Genomic DNA, 15,593 nt, shown 5'->3' with positions numbered 1-15,593 from the left:
GCTTTGGTGGTCCCTAGCATGCCCCGGGTGTCCGCAGTCATCATATTACTAAACATTTATTCTGTAGAGCCAGCCCTCCCAGCATGTGACTACACAAATCAAATGCAAACCATTAAAAAAAACCTTAGGGGTACTGCTTAGCAAGGTACAGTATAGAAGTCTAAATTTGACATAAAACATTTAATTTACCACTGTCTATTTTAATAATCAGCAAGTTTGGATTTTTACCTGAACAAACCTGCTTCAGTGCCAGTGGTACACTTATAAATGGCTTGCTTGACACTTTTGTGAGAAATCAGTGAGAGTTGGCATTCATCATTAAAGCGGAATTCTTGAAATACAAACAGACATGTTCCTAGAAGCAGTTCCTGATTTTCACTAAAAATGAAACCATCTGTATCAGGCCATTCGGTTACAGCACTGCAGGGGATCCAGTATTAGTCTAGCAAATCCAGCTCCACTCTGAGCTGTAAATGGCTTCTTGTGCCAAGCAACTCAGGTCGCTGATAAATTAAGTGGAGGAGGACTTGTTCACAAGCAGATTCTGAGCAGCTTGGTAGAGAAAATGAAACTTCTTATGGGAAAATCTTGATGCATTTAACCCTTTTACTAATGGAGGGTTCAACAACACTTTTCATAGAGCAACCCACAAATCCTTAGAATACTCTAATGGCAATTACAGATACCAGAATGTCATGGCATGAGTTTATGTGCTTTATTAACACATATGTTTGCTTCATTTCTTTGAGACTGTCCTTTTTTCTCCCTCTGGAAAAACTGTTAAACGTAGAATACACATATAAATAGGGGTTATTTACAATCTAATTTTAATTCAAACACTGAAGGAGTTACTCTAGCTGCAGCTATTTCTATATGGTTTTGTTTTCCAAGCGTGTACACGCTAACACATCAACACAATGTGGAGCATGTGGTAATGTTTGCTAACAAATTCATCAGTGTTGTATTTGCTCAAACCCAGCTACTGTTCTGTGCACATTTAGGGTTGGGGCAGACGGGGAGATTTAGTTGCCTGGCGAATAATCGCCTCTTCTGCGTGGCAACAATCTCCCCGAACTGCCTTCCACCTGCTTGAATGAAGAATCGCCTGCGCTAATGCACTCGCGGCGCACCGATTTCCGAAGTCGCCCGATGTTGCCTCACGAGGAAACTTCGACCTATTTTAAAGGGAAACTAATGTCTATAATAGAATAATGCTAGAAATGGTGTATTTTGTATATTAAACATGAACTTACTGCACCAGAAGCCTAATAAAACAAATGATTTATGCTTTCAAATTTGGCCACAGGGGGTCGCCATCTTGTAACTTTGTTAAACATCTTTGCAAGACCATGCACATGCTCAGTATGGTCTGGCTGCTTAGGGATCGTCCTAAATTATCAAAACAGCAAGTCAAATATATGCCATAGAAACAAATACAGTAAGACTGATTAATAATCAGAATATGCAGACTGAGTCCTGTGTTGTCATGTAATCTAATGTGGATTTAATAGTTTTGTATTGTTTAATACAAACTTTCTCCAACTCTCCGAAACCATTGGCTGCAGCAAAACAAATCCTCCAAAAGAATCCCAGTTTATCTGTTTAAACCTGGATCCATGATCCTTGTCCCTTCAGCTGGAAACAATAAAGAGGATGTAAAGACAAAATAAAATGCCATTTTTACTTTATTAACTGAAAAAGAAACCTATTCCCAATATACTTCAATTAAAAAATGTTTACAGCTTTTATAAGAAACCTGACTGTATGCAGTGAAATTCCCCCTTCATTTACTTGCTCTGACTGCTGCAGATATAAATATCTACAAAGTCGCCGACTGCTCCACAGGAAAACAAACAAAGCTGCTCGAGTTCTGGGACGTAAGGTGTTGGTGGTGGTGGGGGGGTTTACCCCTGTCATTGGAAAGTATGACCCTTTCCTGGCAGAGCAGTTAGGGACTGTCTGAACTTTTCTATCCTCAGCAGTCACAGCAAGTAAATGAAGGGGGAATTTCAATGCATACAGTCAGGTTTCTTATAAAAATGGTAGACATTTTTTAATTAAAGTATATTGGCTATAGGTTTCTTTTTCATTAAAGAAAGTAAAATGGGATTTTATTTTTTTGCCTTTACATTCCCTGTAAGGAACTTTTAAATTGGGTGTTTGCATTATTATCCTTCCTTTCTGCCTATTCCAGCCTGCAGCTTAGTCAGACTCAAGAAACCAAATGCAGATCGAGTGCGAGGCTTAAGTTGTCTTATTATTCTCATTGCTTAGGCTACATGTGGCATTTTCTCAAATTCTGTGAACCACTATGATCTGGATTCGGATAGAGACCCAACATGCAAAGCAGAGCAAAACTAATTATGCTCACACTTCCTAAAACAGAGCAAGATAAGACAAAGGCGGCATAGAGGCCCTTAGCTCTACAAGGTATGGTAATAGAGCTCATTTTGAGCAAATAGCATACCTTTGCATTTAAATATAGTATAAGCCGAGAACAGAATGTCAAACATCCAAAAAGAATGTATCTCTGAATCCTTCAAAACTCAAACAACCTTTGCATCTTGCTTTTTAGTGACTAGCCCCAGCTGTCCCACTATGTCTATTAAAATATGGAATCTGGGTATTATGTAGAGCATTCAGTGGTATTGTGATGGGGGAGTATAACTAGGACTACTGTAGATTGCCTGCTGAATTTTATTCCCCGACATAGCAATGCATTTTTATATTTTTTGTAGAAACCCCCTTAAGCCCTCCAAATCCGAGGCAGGCAGGGCAATATTTGCTCCAAACATTCCCTGTATGGGGATTTCTGATGGCAGCCCAGATTAAATGTTATATACTATATTATATAATATATATACTACAATACCCTTAATATAATTTATTCCATAATTCCATGTTATATGAATAGAGTAATTCAGTGTACTTATCTCATCCATAGTAAACACTTTATAGAGTCCAAAATGGCAGAGACAAGAATAATTTTACAGAATATTATACTGATATTAGCATACAGTTTGTTACAGTAAAGTGTACCAACCTCGTACATCCAGGTGCTAAATGGCCTTTGCCAAGTGTCCTTCTTCTCCAAGTGTAGATAGGCATTGAAAAGTATCAGGTAGATGTATCGCTCCAAGCACTGAAGGCTTCTGAGCTGGAGAAGTCTAATTTCCTTAGCATTCTTAGCTGTTTTAATCTGCAAAAGAAAAGTAAAAAGAGTGGATTCAGTGGACAAACCTAACCTGAGAACAATGTGAATTGCAATGTTAGAAGAAAATTCACACTCTGTGCTGTTATAGTTGATTGTGGGGCTGCATTACATTGGATGCCCTTTAAATGCCCTTGTGTTAAAGAAAGCTGACACTAGAGAATTTAATGTCAATTTTTCATTCTCAGTAGTACAGTAATATAATTCTGGATTTATTTTAAGTATCATTAGGCAGTTGTAAATTCCAATTCAGCGGCATATATCCATTAACCATTTTTAAGCAACTTAATAAAAATACTACAAATCAGGTATTACATTGAATCTCGTGGAGGCTATGATTCCTTAAAGGAGAAGGAAAGTCCTTGTGCACTTGGGGGTGCCAAATGTTAGCCACCCCCAAGGGATTGTATTTACTTACCTGAAACCCCAGGCAAGTGCTCCTATCTGCAGAAAACTGCAATGGCCCGGGGTTATTCCAGCGAGCACCACGGATTGATCCTCTTACGGCTTCTTCTTTTTTCAAATTTCCCGGGGTAGACGCATGCGCAGTTGAACAAAATAGTCTGCTTTTTAGTTAAAGTTCAGCTTTTCGTTCTACTGCGCATGAGCAACCGCGCGAAGAAAGAAGAAGACAGAAGAGGATCAATCCATGGTGCTCACTGGTATAACCCCCGGGCCAGTGCAGTTTTCTGCTGATAGGAGCACTGACCCGGGGTTTCAGGTAAGTCAATACAATCAATTGGGGGTGCCTAACATTTGGAACACTCAAGTGCAAGAGTACTTTCCTTCTCCTTTAATATATATGGTCAGAGTGTTCCCTTATAAATATAAGCCTACAAGCTCAGCAGGAAAGGCATGTGAAGCGATACCAATTTTCCCAGCATCCCATAAACAAATCTTCAAAGAAGTATTTACTGTGGCTTAAAATGTGTCTCAAGCCAGTGTGGTAATCAGCAGACCTGGTGACTGCGGGTTGCCCAGTAAAGACCAGCACAGGCCTTCCCACACTCTGCTTTCTGTCTATCGCAAGAAACTTCTGCATAAAGCAGGGCCACCAAAATTATTAATGAATTATTTAATTTTGATGGGGGACCCATGAAACTCACCCCTATCATGTGGATGCAGACATTAAAAAAAGAAATATATATATATATATATATATATATATTTATATACACACACACAAACACACATATTGTTTTGATCTGAACGAATATAATACAGGCATGGAACCTGGGATCCAGAATGCTCAAGACCTGAGGTTTTCCGTATAAGGTATTTCCGTTATCAGAATTTCCATTCTTGGTTGGCAAAAAGAAAATGCAGAAATGTTTTGAGAGAGATTTACCATTTCCAAATAAGTTCAACACATCTCTCTTTTTCTAGAGTCATATAGAATCAAGAAGTGATCAGCCTTCACTCATTTTGCTAATGTTGAAATTCCAGAAGACACTACAGGTATTAAAATCAACGAGACTCTGCCACAAAATGTATATAAAATATATCATTCTATAAAAACTAGGCACAGAGTTTACCATGGTCAGAACATTTGCTCTTGTCTCTTTTCAGCTATACCATATCAGCTGATTTGCATCTTCCACTAACTCTGCCAGACAGTGGATAATAGTGTAGTGGAACCATTGGTATGGAGGAGGTGAAGATTGCTACACTTGCATTGGGTTTCAATGATTCTTGGTTTGTGTCTGGTTTGGTGTTATAAAATAGGGGGGCTTTTGAGAAAAAACTGTGATATATCAGCCGATGGTATGTGTACAGCGCTGCATAATATGTCGGTGCTCTAAAAATACATGTTAATAATAATATCACCTATTAATTCTATTGGGCAGACCAACAAGTGATGCCCAATAACTGTATTACAGATATCTAATTTCTTGCCTGTGTAGCTTGGTGCTTAAAAACTACTACTTTTAAGTAATAATGTGAATACCCTGAAGCACACAACCAACAGAACTCTAGACCGCATCTGGCTTTCTCATGAATATCAAGAACACGGATGGTTACAAAGCACTCTGGCAGGTCATACAATGCAAAGAATTATGTTACCTGAGCAAACTTTCTGAAATACGGTGTGGCCTACAGATTATGACAAGCTAAGTGAATTCCATAATAACTGGAGGATTTGTATATTTGTTTAGATACTACCGGCTAATACCTTACTACGTCAGTTGGTTAATACTACAGATAACAAACTTGAGCTAGGACAGATGGAAGAAAATAACCAGATGGCTCAACGGATAGGAAATTAAAAGATAGATAAAAAAAAATTGGATTTCACAGCAAGCACTAAAAATAATTCATTATATAACCCTGTTGTGCAATATAAATGTATTCCTGTAATGAAATTCTTATCATACTTGTACGAAGTACCAAATAATGCGAATCACCAAATAAATTTGCATAAGTTGCAAGTATAGTGCATCCTGAAATCTATTTCAACTACAAACGGGCCCGCAGATAAGAAACTATATGACAGCTATGTTAAATGTACAACAGGGAAATGTCTGTGTTGTTAAATCTGAAAAAAAGATTCCTCAATACATTCTTAATGTAATCTTCCCTTTAATTTTGAATTACTGAAACAAAAAACAAGAATAAAATGTCAGTGTAGGATTGGTTAAGGGACTAAATACTGCACTGTTTTGTACCTATAATCAACACTCTGCAATGGATTTCTACATGATCTGTTGAGACCAAGGGTTTTCCAGATCACGTGTTATTAAAACACATTTTAACATTAAAAAAACAGAAAAACTGTGTTCACGTCAGTATGGATTATGCTTAGTAAGAGCAAAATCAGTTAGAAATAAAGAATTGTTTAAACCAGAAATATATGGGAAATAACTTTGCCTGTAACAAGGTACCACGGTTAATTACTATAGATTTTAGCTGGAATCCAGAAAGCTCCAAAATATGTCTTATTTTTTTAATTCATTTTACTCCAAATATAAGTGCTTGTAATCATTTTAACTTCAGGAAGTTTTCTTCAGTGGCACAGCAAAGACATTATATTTAATATATAATAAACGATAGTAGTAGCAGCAGCAGCAGATCTGTGCAGATGTGAGTCTTCTGTCAGTGCATCTGCTAGCAGAAATATGTGCAACGCCACTGCTGCTGTCAGTTCACTGTGTAGCATCGGATTTTGACAGGAGTGGACCTTCCCACATAAAGGAACTTTCATTTCTGACATGGAAAACAAACTCATTAAAACTGACTTGAAAACATGGAATGCAATATGTCTTTACTTCTCGTGTTTAAACTGTGCACATTAAGGCAACTTCCAGGCTTTACGAAATGCCACGGGTATCAGTGCTGGAAACAGCAAGATACTGAGGTCTCTGGGTCACCAAGAAACATTAATCTTGATATTTAGAATTGCTGGTAAAAATAGTGAAACATTTAAGAGGGTATTTATTAAAACTTGACTTTTTCTTATGTATAAAAAAAATTCTCCCAGACTCAAACACCCTTAAATTTCGAATAAATCAGAACAGAAAAAGCATGTGCGGGAAAAAAATCACAACAAAATTGTGTGTCAAACCGAAAGGTTGATTTGATGCCGGAAAACCACAACCTTTTCGGATTATCAAACAAAAACCAGCACAAAACCTAGAAGATCGTGAACGTAAACAAATATCTTCAAATTGTTAAAGGAACATCTGCCATTGACTTATACATGATATCGACAGGCTTTAACTTTATTTTTAATTTTTTTTTTTAGCTTTTTTAATTACTTGCCTTCATCTGACTTATCCAGCTTTCAAATGGGGGTCACTGACCCCAGCAGCCAATTATTGCTTAGTGGGGCTACAATATCACTGTTATTGTTATTTCATCTTTCTATTCAGGCCCCCTCCTATTCATATTCCACTTGGACCCTAGCAAACAGATAGTTGCTGAATTCAAAAACCAAAAATAATAAAAAATGAAGACTAATTGAACATTTGTTTAAGAATATCGCTCTCTACAGCAGACTATTGGTATTGATAATTAGTTTTAAGGTGAATAACTTTAATGGTGTGGAAAAGTACCAAGTTCAAGATATTAAGGGAGATGAAATAAAAGTGTAATGTTTCCTACAGGTCTAATCACTGAAGCAAGAAATCAGCACAAAGTGTTTACTGGTCATCTATTTAAATAGGAAACACATTAATGGTTGCTATTGGTTACTGCTCATAGGGAAACTTAGTGCCTTTTATTTAACATAGAGGTCGACATTTATCCTCACTGACTTCACTTTATATATGGACGGATTATCAGCTATAATGTGCAGGGAGAGTGGAGGACAGCAACAGAAGTTAAATTCACACTACAATCCCATCCAAGGGCGAAGTGACTAACGCTGGAGAAAATTCGCCAGCGTGACGTCATTTAGGCACTTCGCCAATTTACCAAGGGGCGTAGGTGTAACTTCACTAGCGAAAAAGACAGATGCTAGTGATCATTTGCACACTATCGCCAGGCAAATTTTCGTTTTGGCGAATGGACGTAACTCCGCAAATTCAATAAGATGCGGATTTTACTGAACGTTACCTCTTTCTCCGGACTTGCCTTCACTAGCTCAGACCAGGGAAGTGCAATGGAGTGCATAGGACTTCCTCAATTTGTAGCGGAAATGGCGTCTTTTCCTTTTTTCAGAGTGATAGCCTGCAAAAGTCCTTAAATTTTTTGGGTAACCGGGTTCCCCCATACAATTCCTAACATATGGAACATAAACTATACAGTGGGCTCATGTGTAGGGCAATATAACAACTCTATTTTTTTTTATTAAGGTTCCCTGGTCTTGTGTAATGTAATGTATTTGCTGCAACATATACGTCCATTCAACTTTATCATTTCCCGCCGTATGCAAATTAGCTAATGCTAGCGCATCTTCGATTCGATTGTCGAAGTAACGCTAGCGAAAATTCACCTGCGTTCGGCGCCCTGGACATATTTTAGTAACGTAGTGTTGTCTGAGTGAATTTTCACCTGGCGAAGTGTTGCGATGGCTGCGAAGCCGTTGCTGGCAAATTTTTGCAGGTTAGTGAATCTGCCCCAAGTAGGTTTAGAACTTAATGGGGGAAATGAGGTGTTCCTTTTAAAAACAAACTGCACTGTACTGGGGAAATAAAAAACTTTTAAAAACAAACTGCACTGTACTGGGGAAATAAAAAACTAAGTGCCCTGTTGCCATCTACTGTATATCCTCCCTGGCTTTGGCATGTGCAGTAGAGTAAAATTTTACATTTTTACTCTTTTGTGCATGTATGTTTTATGCCATGCAATGTCCAAGGATATCGTTTTCTAAATAGTACTAAACCATCAGGTTCATTTATAAACATTGGGCAAACATTGTTTAACCTACAGCTGGCAGAAAAAATCCAGTCGCCAATTGGTTGGTATGGATTATTACCCATGGCCAAATTTGCCCAGTGTTTATAAATGAGCCTCAGAGCTGATTTATATGAGGCACATATACATGCTAGGTTACATCAGCCATGAATGGATATATATATATATATATATATATATATATATATATATATATATATATATATATATATATATATATATATGTAAAATTGGTATTTAATAGGTTACTTAATAGATTTAATATGTTTCTGTATCCATTCTGAAAGTATAGCTTGCCTTTAAAAGGTACTGCTTTCAACAGCATCAAAATATGAAGAACTGTAAACTCATTTTTAAACATGCACTTTTGGTGAACCGCCAATATTAGTGTCAGAGTGAAACCAGAAAGCTGGCTGATGCCTTTTCCTAGTGAACTAGAGCTAGTTGGCTGGCGCTGTGGTCCCATCTGAGTTAAAAAATCTTAATCTAGGGAATTTTTATGTGCCAATGTTATTATCACTATGGACACCAAATAACATAACCATGGAGGCTTTGAACCACAGGGACTGAAGGAAATGGTGTTGCCATGAAAAACACTGACTGTGCACAGAACAAGGCTGGGATGTAATTAACAGCTGCCAGAAAGTTTTGTTCTCTCATTATAAGGACAAGTTCATTTGTTTGCAGATGTTAACTAGTTTCAAATATTTCTATACACAAATCAATTCATTCAGTGAATTTGCTGTTGGATAATTTTATTCCAACATTAGCATTCATAAAAACTACTATTTCTAGATCTGTACATAACAATAGTACGGTGACAGCACTCACAGGTTTTTGGTTGTAAGGTTTGTTACACCATTATTCTGTGATTCCAACATTTCAGTCCCACTTAATGACCTTACAAATCCTCAAGTGGGACCGAAACATTAAAATAACAGTGAAGGGGTGTTATAAACATGAGTTTTATATCCTTTATATTACTTCATTGACCACACACCATCACAAGGACTCTTTGAGTGCAGACTTCTTTGGGAGATATATAGTGAATGATGTAACCTCTGTTGTAAAATATAAGGATATTATACGTCACTGAGAAGTCCCATGTCCATATAAAAAGCACAAAGCTGAAGGGAGTACAATATTTATTATAATGCACACGTTTCAGGTCACGGAACTACAAGGTCATTTTTAATATCCTCATATTTACAATAGTGGGTATACTATTACAGTATATACAATTACAATATACAAGCTTCAGCCAAACTGATGTAATTAATCCTTATTGGAAGCAAAACCAGCCTATGGGGTTTATTTAATGTTTACATGACATGATTTTCTAGTAGACTTAAGGAATAAAACTCCAAATTACGTAAAGATCCGTTACCTGGAAAACCCCAGGTCCTGAGCATTCTGGATAACAGGTCCCATACCTGGATACATATATACATATATATGTGAGTGTATGTATATATATATATATATATATATATATATATATATATATATATATATATATATATATATATATATATATATATATATATATATATAATATAATTAGATAAAGCTGGAGCACTCACACAAAGAATAAACAATAAACAGGTTATATTGTAATATAAAGATAACGTATGTATATATATATATATATACACACACACACACACACACACACACACACACACACACACAGAGAGTAAGTAACTTTTGACAGCACTAAATGTATGTTTTAACCCCCAAATTTTCCTTGGCACTATAAACTTAATAGATTCATAAAAGTAACTGTCCTCCCTACAAATCCAATTTGGCTTAGTCAATGTCTACATTCAATTCTTGGTTATTGCAAGTCTTTATGCTATGTGCGGACATGATTAATGGGCTGAAAAAATACTGTTTCTCACATGTGTAGAAACAAGAAACAAATGTGCAGGCCAACAGAGCTGAGAGTTAGGGTAGGACTACATGAACGCTTTTACCTGCAGTAGCATCCGTTCCAATGTGCTGACATGAATTGCAGGCATCACGTCGGATGCACTGAATCTAAGGTAAGTAATAGGAATGTCGGATGTTGTGGCTGCGTGCATCTAACACGACACGACTGTCGGATGCAAACGCTGCATGTTGAGTCTTCATCCGACATTCATTTCGGATGCACGCAGCAACAAAGCCCGACATTCCTATTACTTACCTTAGATTCGGTGCATCCGACGTGACGCCTGCGATTCATCACAGCGTGTCGGAACAGATACTATCGCAGGTAAAATCGCTCATGTAGTTCTACCCTTGAGGTAAATGGGTTGTGATTAACACATGATAACATATAAAGCCCTTCCCTTTTCAGAATAGAAACTGAGGAATATAATAATGATTCTTGTAGTGCAGGGAAAGAGAGCCCTGCACCTCTGAATAATACCAGAGGTCAGAGGAATGCACCAGCTGGTACCAGTTTACATCTGTAGATTACAGACAAGGCTTTACACAGAACACTGACCAGCACTTTTGGCAGTTACAAAAGTGTAAGTGGATACAAACATTTGATGCTTAGAGAATAGGCTTTGCATGGTTTCCTAGAGCTCTGCATAAGCCTTTGCATACGTAGAAAGTAAGGAATTTGCAAACAAGTGCAAAATTTTAAAAGGATTTTTCCTCCCCCCCACCTAATGTTTCATTCGTTTTTGTGGTGAGATCTTCCCTTCAGCCCCTCAGGCCTCAGAGTGGGCATTTTGCCAGCAGACAAATGCTACTACCTGATTTAAAATCAGAGGCACACAAGCCAATAGGAGCTTTGTAGTTAACTGTATTTAGGGAAAGACAATTTATAATATTAGTTGACAAGAGACAGCTGTTAAATGAAAAAAAAAGATAACCAACAATTATCAAAAAATAATAAACTTTACATACTGAGTTTCAACCCAATTATTATTTTGAACTTGGCAGCAGCTGTCAATGAGAGGTCATATAATGAATAGAAAATAAAGTAAACACACTATCCAGCTGCTCTTTCTCTACTGCGTAGTGCCTAAATGAATGGCCCGCTAGGTGGATTGATACTCCATAGAATGCATTTATTTACACTGATACGTTGAGCAAAGTGGAATTTTGAGGGCAATCACCATGTCTTTCCCCACAATGCATTTCTATATGCAGTTGTACTGCCTTTGGCAAAACTGTTTGGACGCAGGTGCTGTTACCTCTAGGGTTCCCCTGCGTAGGACCACCAGCACCAATTCAGGAAGGACTACAATGCTTCACCAAAGGTTCTGTAAAATGGTTTCTGTGCAAAGTTTCTAACAAAATGAAGCTTTGTTTATACCCCTGTATTATTTCCTAAAACTGTATTCCAAGTGCTACCTCTGGAGTAACCCAACTCTTGTTATTACCAGAAAAGTAAATTTATTATCTGAACTGTACATGTAAGTCAGCTTTTCTAAGAAAAAGTCATGCTGCTTTTTATTTCAGTGTTTTGTCATAGTGTTTTCTACCATGTAATATCCTAACTGGTATATTATCTTCAGTGTTAGTTTAGAAAATTGAGCTAACATCCTAGATTAATTGGCTTTAAGCAAAAAAATATTTGTAAGGAAAAGAAATTAGAGAAAATATTTAATACATTTTTTTCTTCTTATAACTAAATTAATGAGTAAATAGTGGATAGTATTTAAGGCCCAGTTCTTTTTCAAACTTTTGTGGAGAGTGCACATCATTGAGAATCACACTTAGCACTCTAGACTCCTTGCTGGCCTGTCAGCCTCTGGTTCTGCTTCCCTTGTTGTTACATTCCTAAGTGTCATGTCCATGCTCTTCACGGACAGTTGTTTAAGGCCCTTTCATGTATTCAAAACACTTTCTTTTACCTTTTAAGGTACAAGGCTGTAGAAGAACAAATAATATATGCTTGGCTGCCAAGTTTGATACAGGCATTATCAGATTCGGCCTTCTAAGACACAGCAGAGTAATGGACATCTAGGGCCACTCTCACATCAATGAAATGTAGAAAGAAATACATTGCCCCCTCTGGTATAACCTGTGCCTTCCTCTCCAGCTAAATAAAGGGATATGGGAAACAGATACGGGTTAGTTAGCAAATAAGAGCCAAGCAGGATTACTACCTATGATCCCCACTCAATAAAGTATACAGAACAGGTACTAGTTTACTGACATGCTCCCCAACGGAGACCATCACAAACATGGCGGCATACAAGGCTTATCCCTTTTAAGGGAATCCTATGAAGCAGAGACTAACTAAAGGAGGCACCGCATTAAGTTTTTTGATGGTTTTGTTTTTATGTTATTACGTTTTGTTTGTAAATTGCTCAATCACAATCTGGAAATCCTTCTCGTCCAGGGTTCATAATCTCGAACCTGGATCATCCTTTGAATAATGAGATGCGGGAAACAGTAAATTCCTAAGAAAATGTAAACTTTATTGATGTTTTCATTAATAACCGTGTCAAACAACATTTTACTAAATTCACCATGTAAGCTGACATGTTTAATAAAAACTTTAAAACTAAAATTTATTTTTGAAATACAATGGCTAATGGGAACAGTCCTTTTCTGGGCGCCACTAGAGCCTGGGCCTAACAGGATATAATCTGGCAGAAGAGTCACCAGAAATAACTAAAATCTATATATTATATTTCTGCTCTATATATTATATTTCTGCTGCAACCTACTCCCACGCCAAATATTGGTGAATTATAAAATGATTCAGAGATTTGCTTAAACCCCACTTACAAAATGACTTAAAAGATAAAATTTCCACTACTGCCACATTCATTGGCATCGATATGGTCTACGTTTTATTCTCTGCTCTCCAAAATTCCTAGAATAGCATTTCTTTTTGCTGTGGTGCTGACAAAGCACATGGAAAAGCTACTGTATGCATCTGTTTTTAAATTTCAGTGTCTATCAAATCTACAATACTTCCTGACAATTAAGTAATTTGGGCTCTGGGCAGAGGGAAAATACTGGCATGAATATAAAACAGTATTGCTACTCAGAACACATGAAGAGCTGTAGAGGTACACCAATGAGTTTTCAGAGTAAGAATTGCTAGAGAATTAAAAAAGAAGTCTGAGCAAGAGAAAATAGTCAGAGAAAGAGCAAAAGTGAAGAGCATTTATGTATATTTTAAAGGAATGTTACACTGATATTCTAGAAGTGCCCAGAACCGTTATCTCTATAAACTTGTCATGGAAATAATTGAATATTTTAATCATTTGATGAGTCTGCAGGCAATATACACAGAAATGTGTGTAATTTAGTATATTTTTATCACCTGTAGGTATAGAATCCATTGTCTAGAAACCAATTAGCCAGAAAGTTAAGAAATACAGGAATGGCATTTTCCAAAGAGTCCTATTTAAATATTCAGTTTTTTTGACTTTATGGACTAAATGTATATTGTAAGAATACTACCAAATCAGAGCAATAATGCATACAATATTGATGGACTTTCTATGGCATCTTACAGCAGCCCTTCTGGCATTTGCCAGAATCCCCAGATTGCCAGTCTGGTCCTGGCCCCACCACCCAAACAGAAAAGGGGAGCTGGGTAAGGGTGGCTATCCACCATATCTGTGTTCTTATGTGCTACTTTGGATGTTATACTACCAAATGACACAAACTGTTAAAAGATACACAGCACCATAATTTCTTATCATCCTCTGAATAGCATCAAGACTGAGCAACATGGAGCTTTACATTAAGGAAGTAAATGGGATCAATTGGCTTTATTGCAGAGCACTAGGCAAATGATTTGTTTACTCATTTTTCCCACTCTATGTGATTAGTCGTCTATTCAGTTTTCATCTCACCCCAGATCCATCAGTCCTGTAATTTAAATCAATTTATTTGTAAGTTGAAGAATCAGAGCAAAACATTTAATGGATGAAATCAATGTTCCCTTGAAGGTGTGAGCTCATGCGAGCGCACACAAATTTTTAGGCCAGCGCATACTGCAGATAATTGTGTGTGGAAACACAACCTGAGCACACAGTTTTAAACCAAGTTTAAAATGTGCGCACAAAAGAATTGTTTTCTGCACGTACCCAAGAAAGAATTAGAGGGAACGTTGGATGAAATAGTCTGTGTAGAACATGAAATTGTACTTTTTGGGTAAATGGAAATCTGGCCAAAACGGACAATATAAACAATTAAATGTTAAATATAAAATGGCCAAGCTAAAATAATATGGAAGTATAATCACCGATATAATAATGAATTTGCGGACTTGAATAAATGAACAAAAAATGAATTCCAAATAGGAAAATACCAAACAGGTATTTTAGTCTAGACAAAACATTTTCTAAGAAAGGTCTTATATATTAAAATGGAAAATTGGTCACATGATAGCATAGTAACATGGGAGGAAATAGTCTACCTTTCAGTAATTAACTTAAAAATAACTAGTTCTTGGAAAGACAAAGATATCGGCAGCAAATTAATGCAGTGTATGTCATCTCCCTGTTCAGCAAAGGTAATTACAGTTATAATCCCGACCCTCACAGTTGTTCTTAATTTACAGACATTTGATAGCAGAGGAGAGATACTTGCCTATGGTGCAAGTCCAAACCAATACCACACACTGCTGACATGTTGACAGAATTTATTGTGAAATAATACCAGTATAAAAATCTAGTAAAACCATAGTTGTTTTGCAAAGGTCTACTTTGGGGTGATTTCCACAATAGAGTACACATTGTTCTAGCCTAATGCTTACTTAAAATGCTGATGTGGTCGATCGATATGTAATATAATTATACCCTTCAAAAGGCCTGTATTATGTTACCATATATTAATGCTACCGCATCATTAAGAAGGAGTGTGATGCCAAGCGAATGCTAGCATTAATATTCTAGCTGTGTTTCCTCGAAGCACTTATAAATAGTTCCATAAAAATGGAAAGGGATTAGGGTCTCATAAGTGGCAGGAATGGGCAAAAGGATTCAAATCCCAAAGCCTAAATAATGAAGCATTAAACTTTTGTGTTGATACTGGAACAAGAAATCCTGAGCTTTTAGGT

General features: G+C 36.9%; 1 protein-coding gene across 2 annotated transcripts in view; it reads right to left on the bottom strand.

Annotated features, from left to right (window-relative positions):
* The window catches only part of pald1.S (phosphatase domain containing paladin 1 S homeolog), a 125,511-nt gene that overhangs the window by 12,991 nt on the left and 96,927 nt on the right, over positions 1–15,593 (bottom strand). For both annotated transcript variants that reach the window (XM_018227573.2, XM_018227575.2), the window contains one exon: positions 3,044–3,199. In XM_018227573.2, the coding sequence (XP_018083062.1) occupies positions 3,044–3,199 (156 nt within the window). The remainder of the gene's footprint in view (positions 1–3,043; positions 3,200–15,593) is intronic.

Source organism: Xenopus laevis, chromosome 7S (genome assembly GCF_017654675.1).
Source record: "Xenopus laevis strain J_2021 chromosome 7S, Xenopus_laevis_v10.1, whole genome shotgun sequence".
Classification (NCBI taxonomy): Eukaryota; Metazoa; Chordata; class Amphibia; order Anura; family Pipidae; genus Xenopus; species Xenopus laevis.
This window is presented reverse-complemented; position numbering and strand designations above follow the sequence as displayed.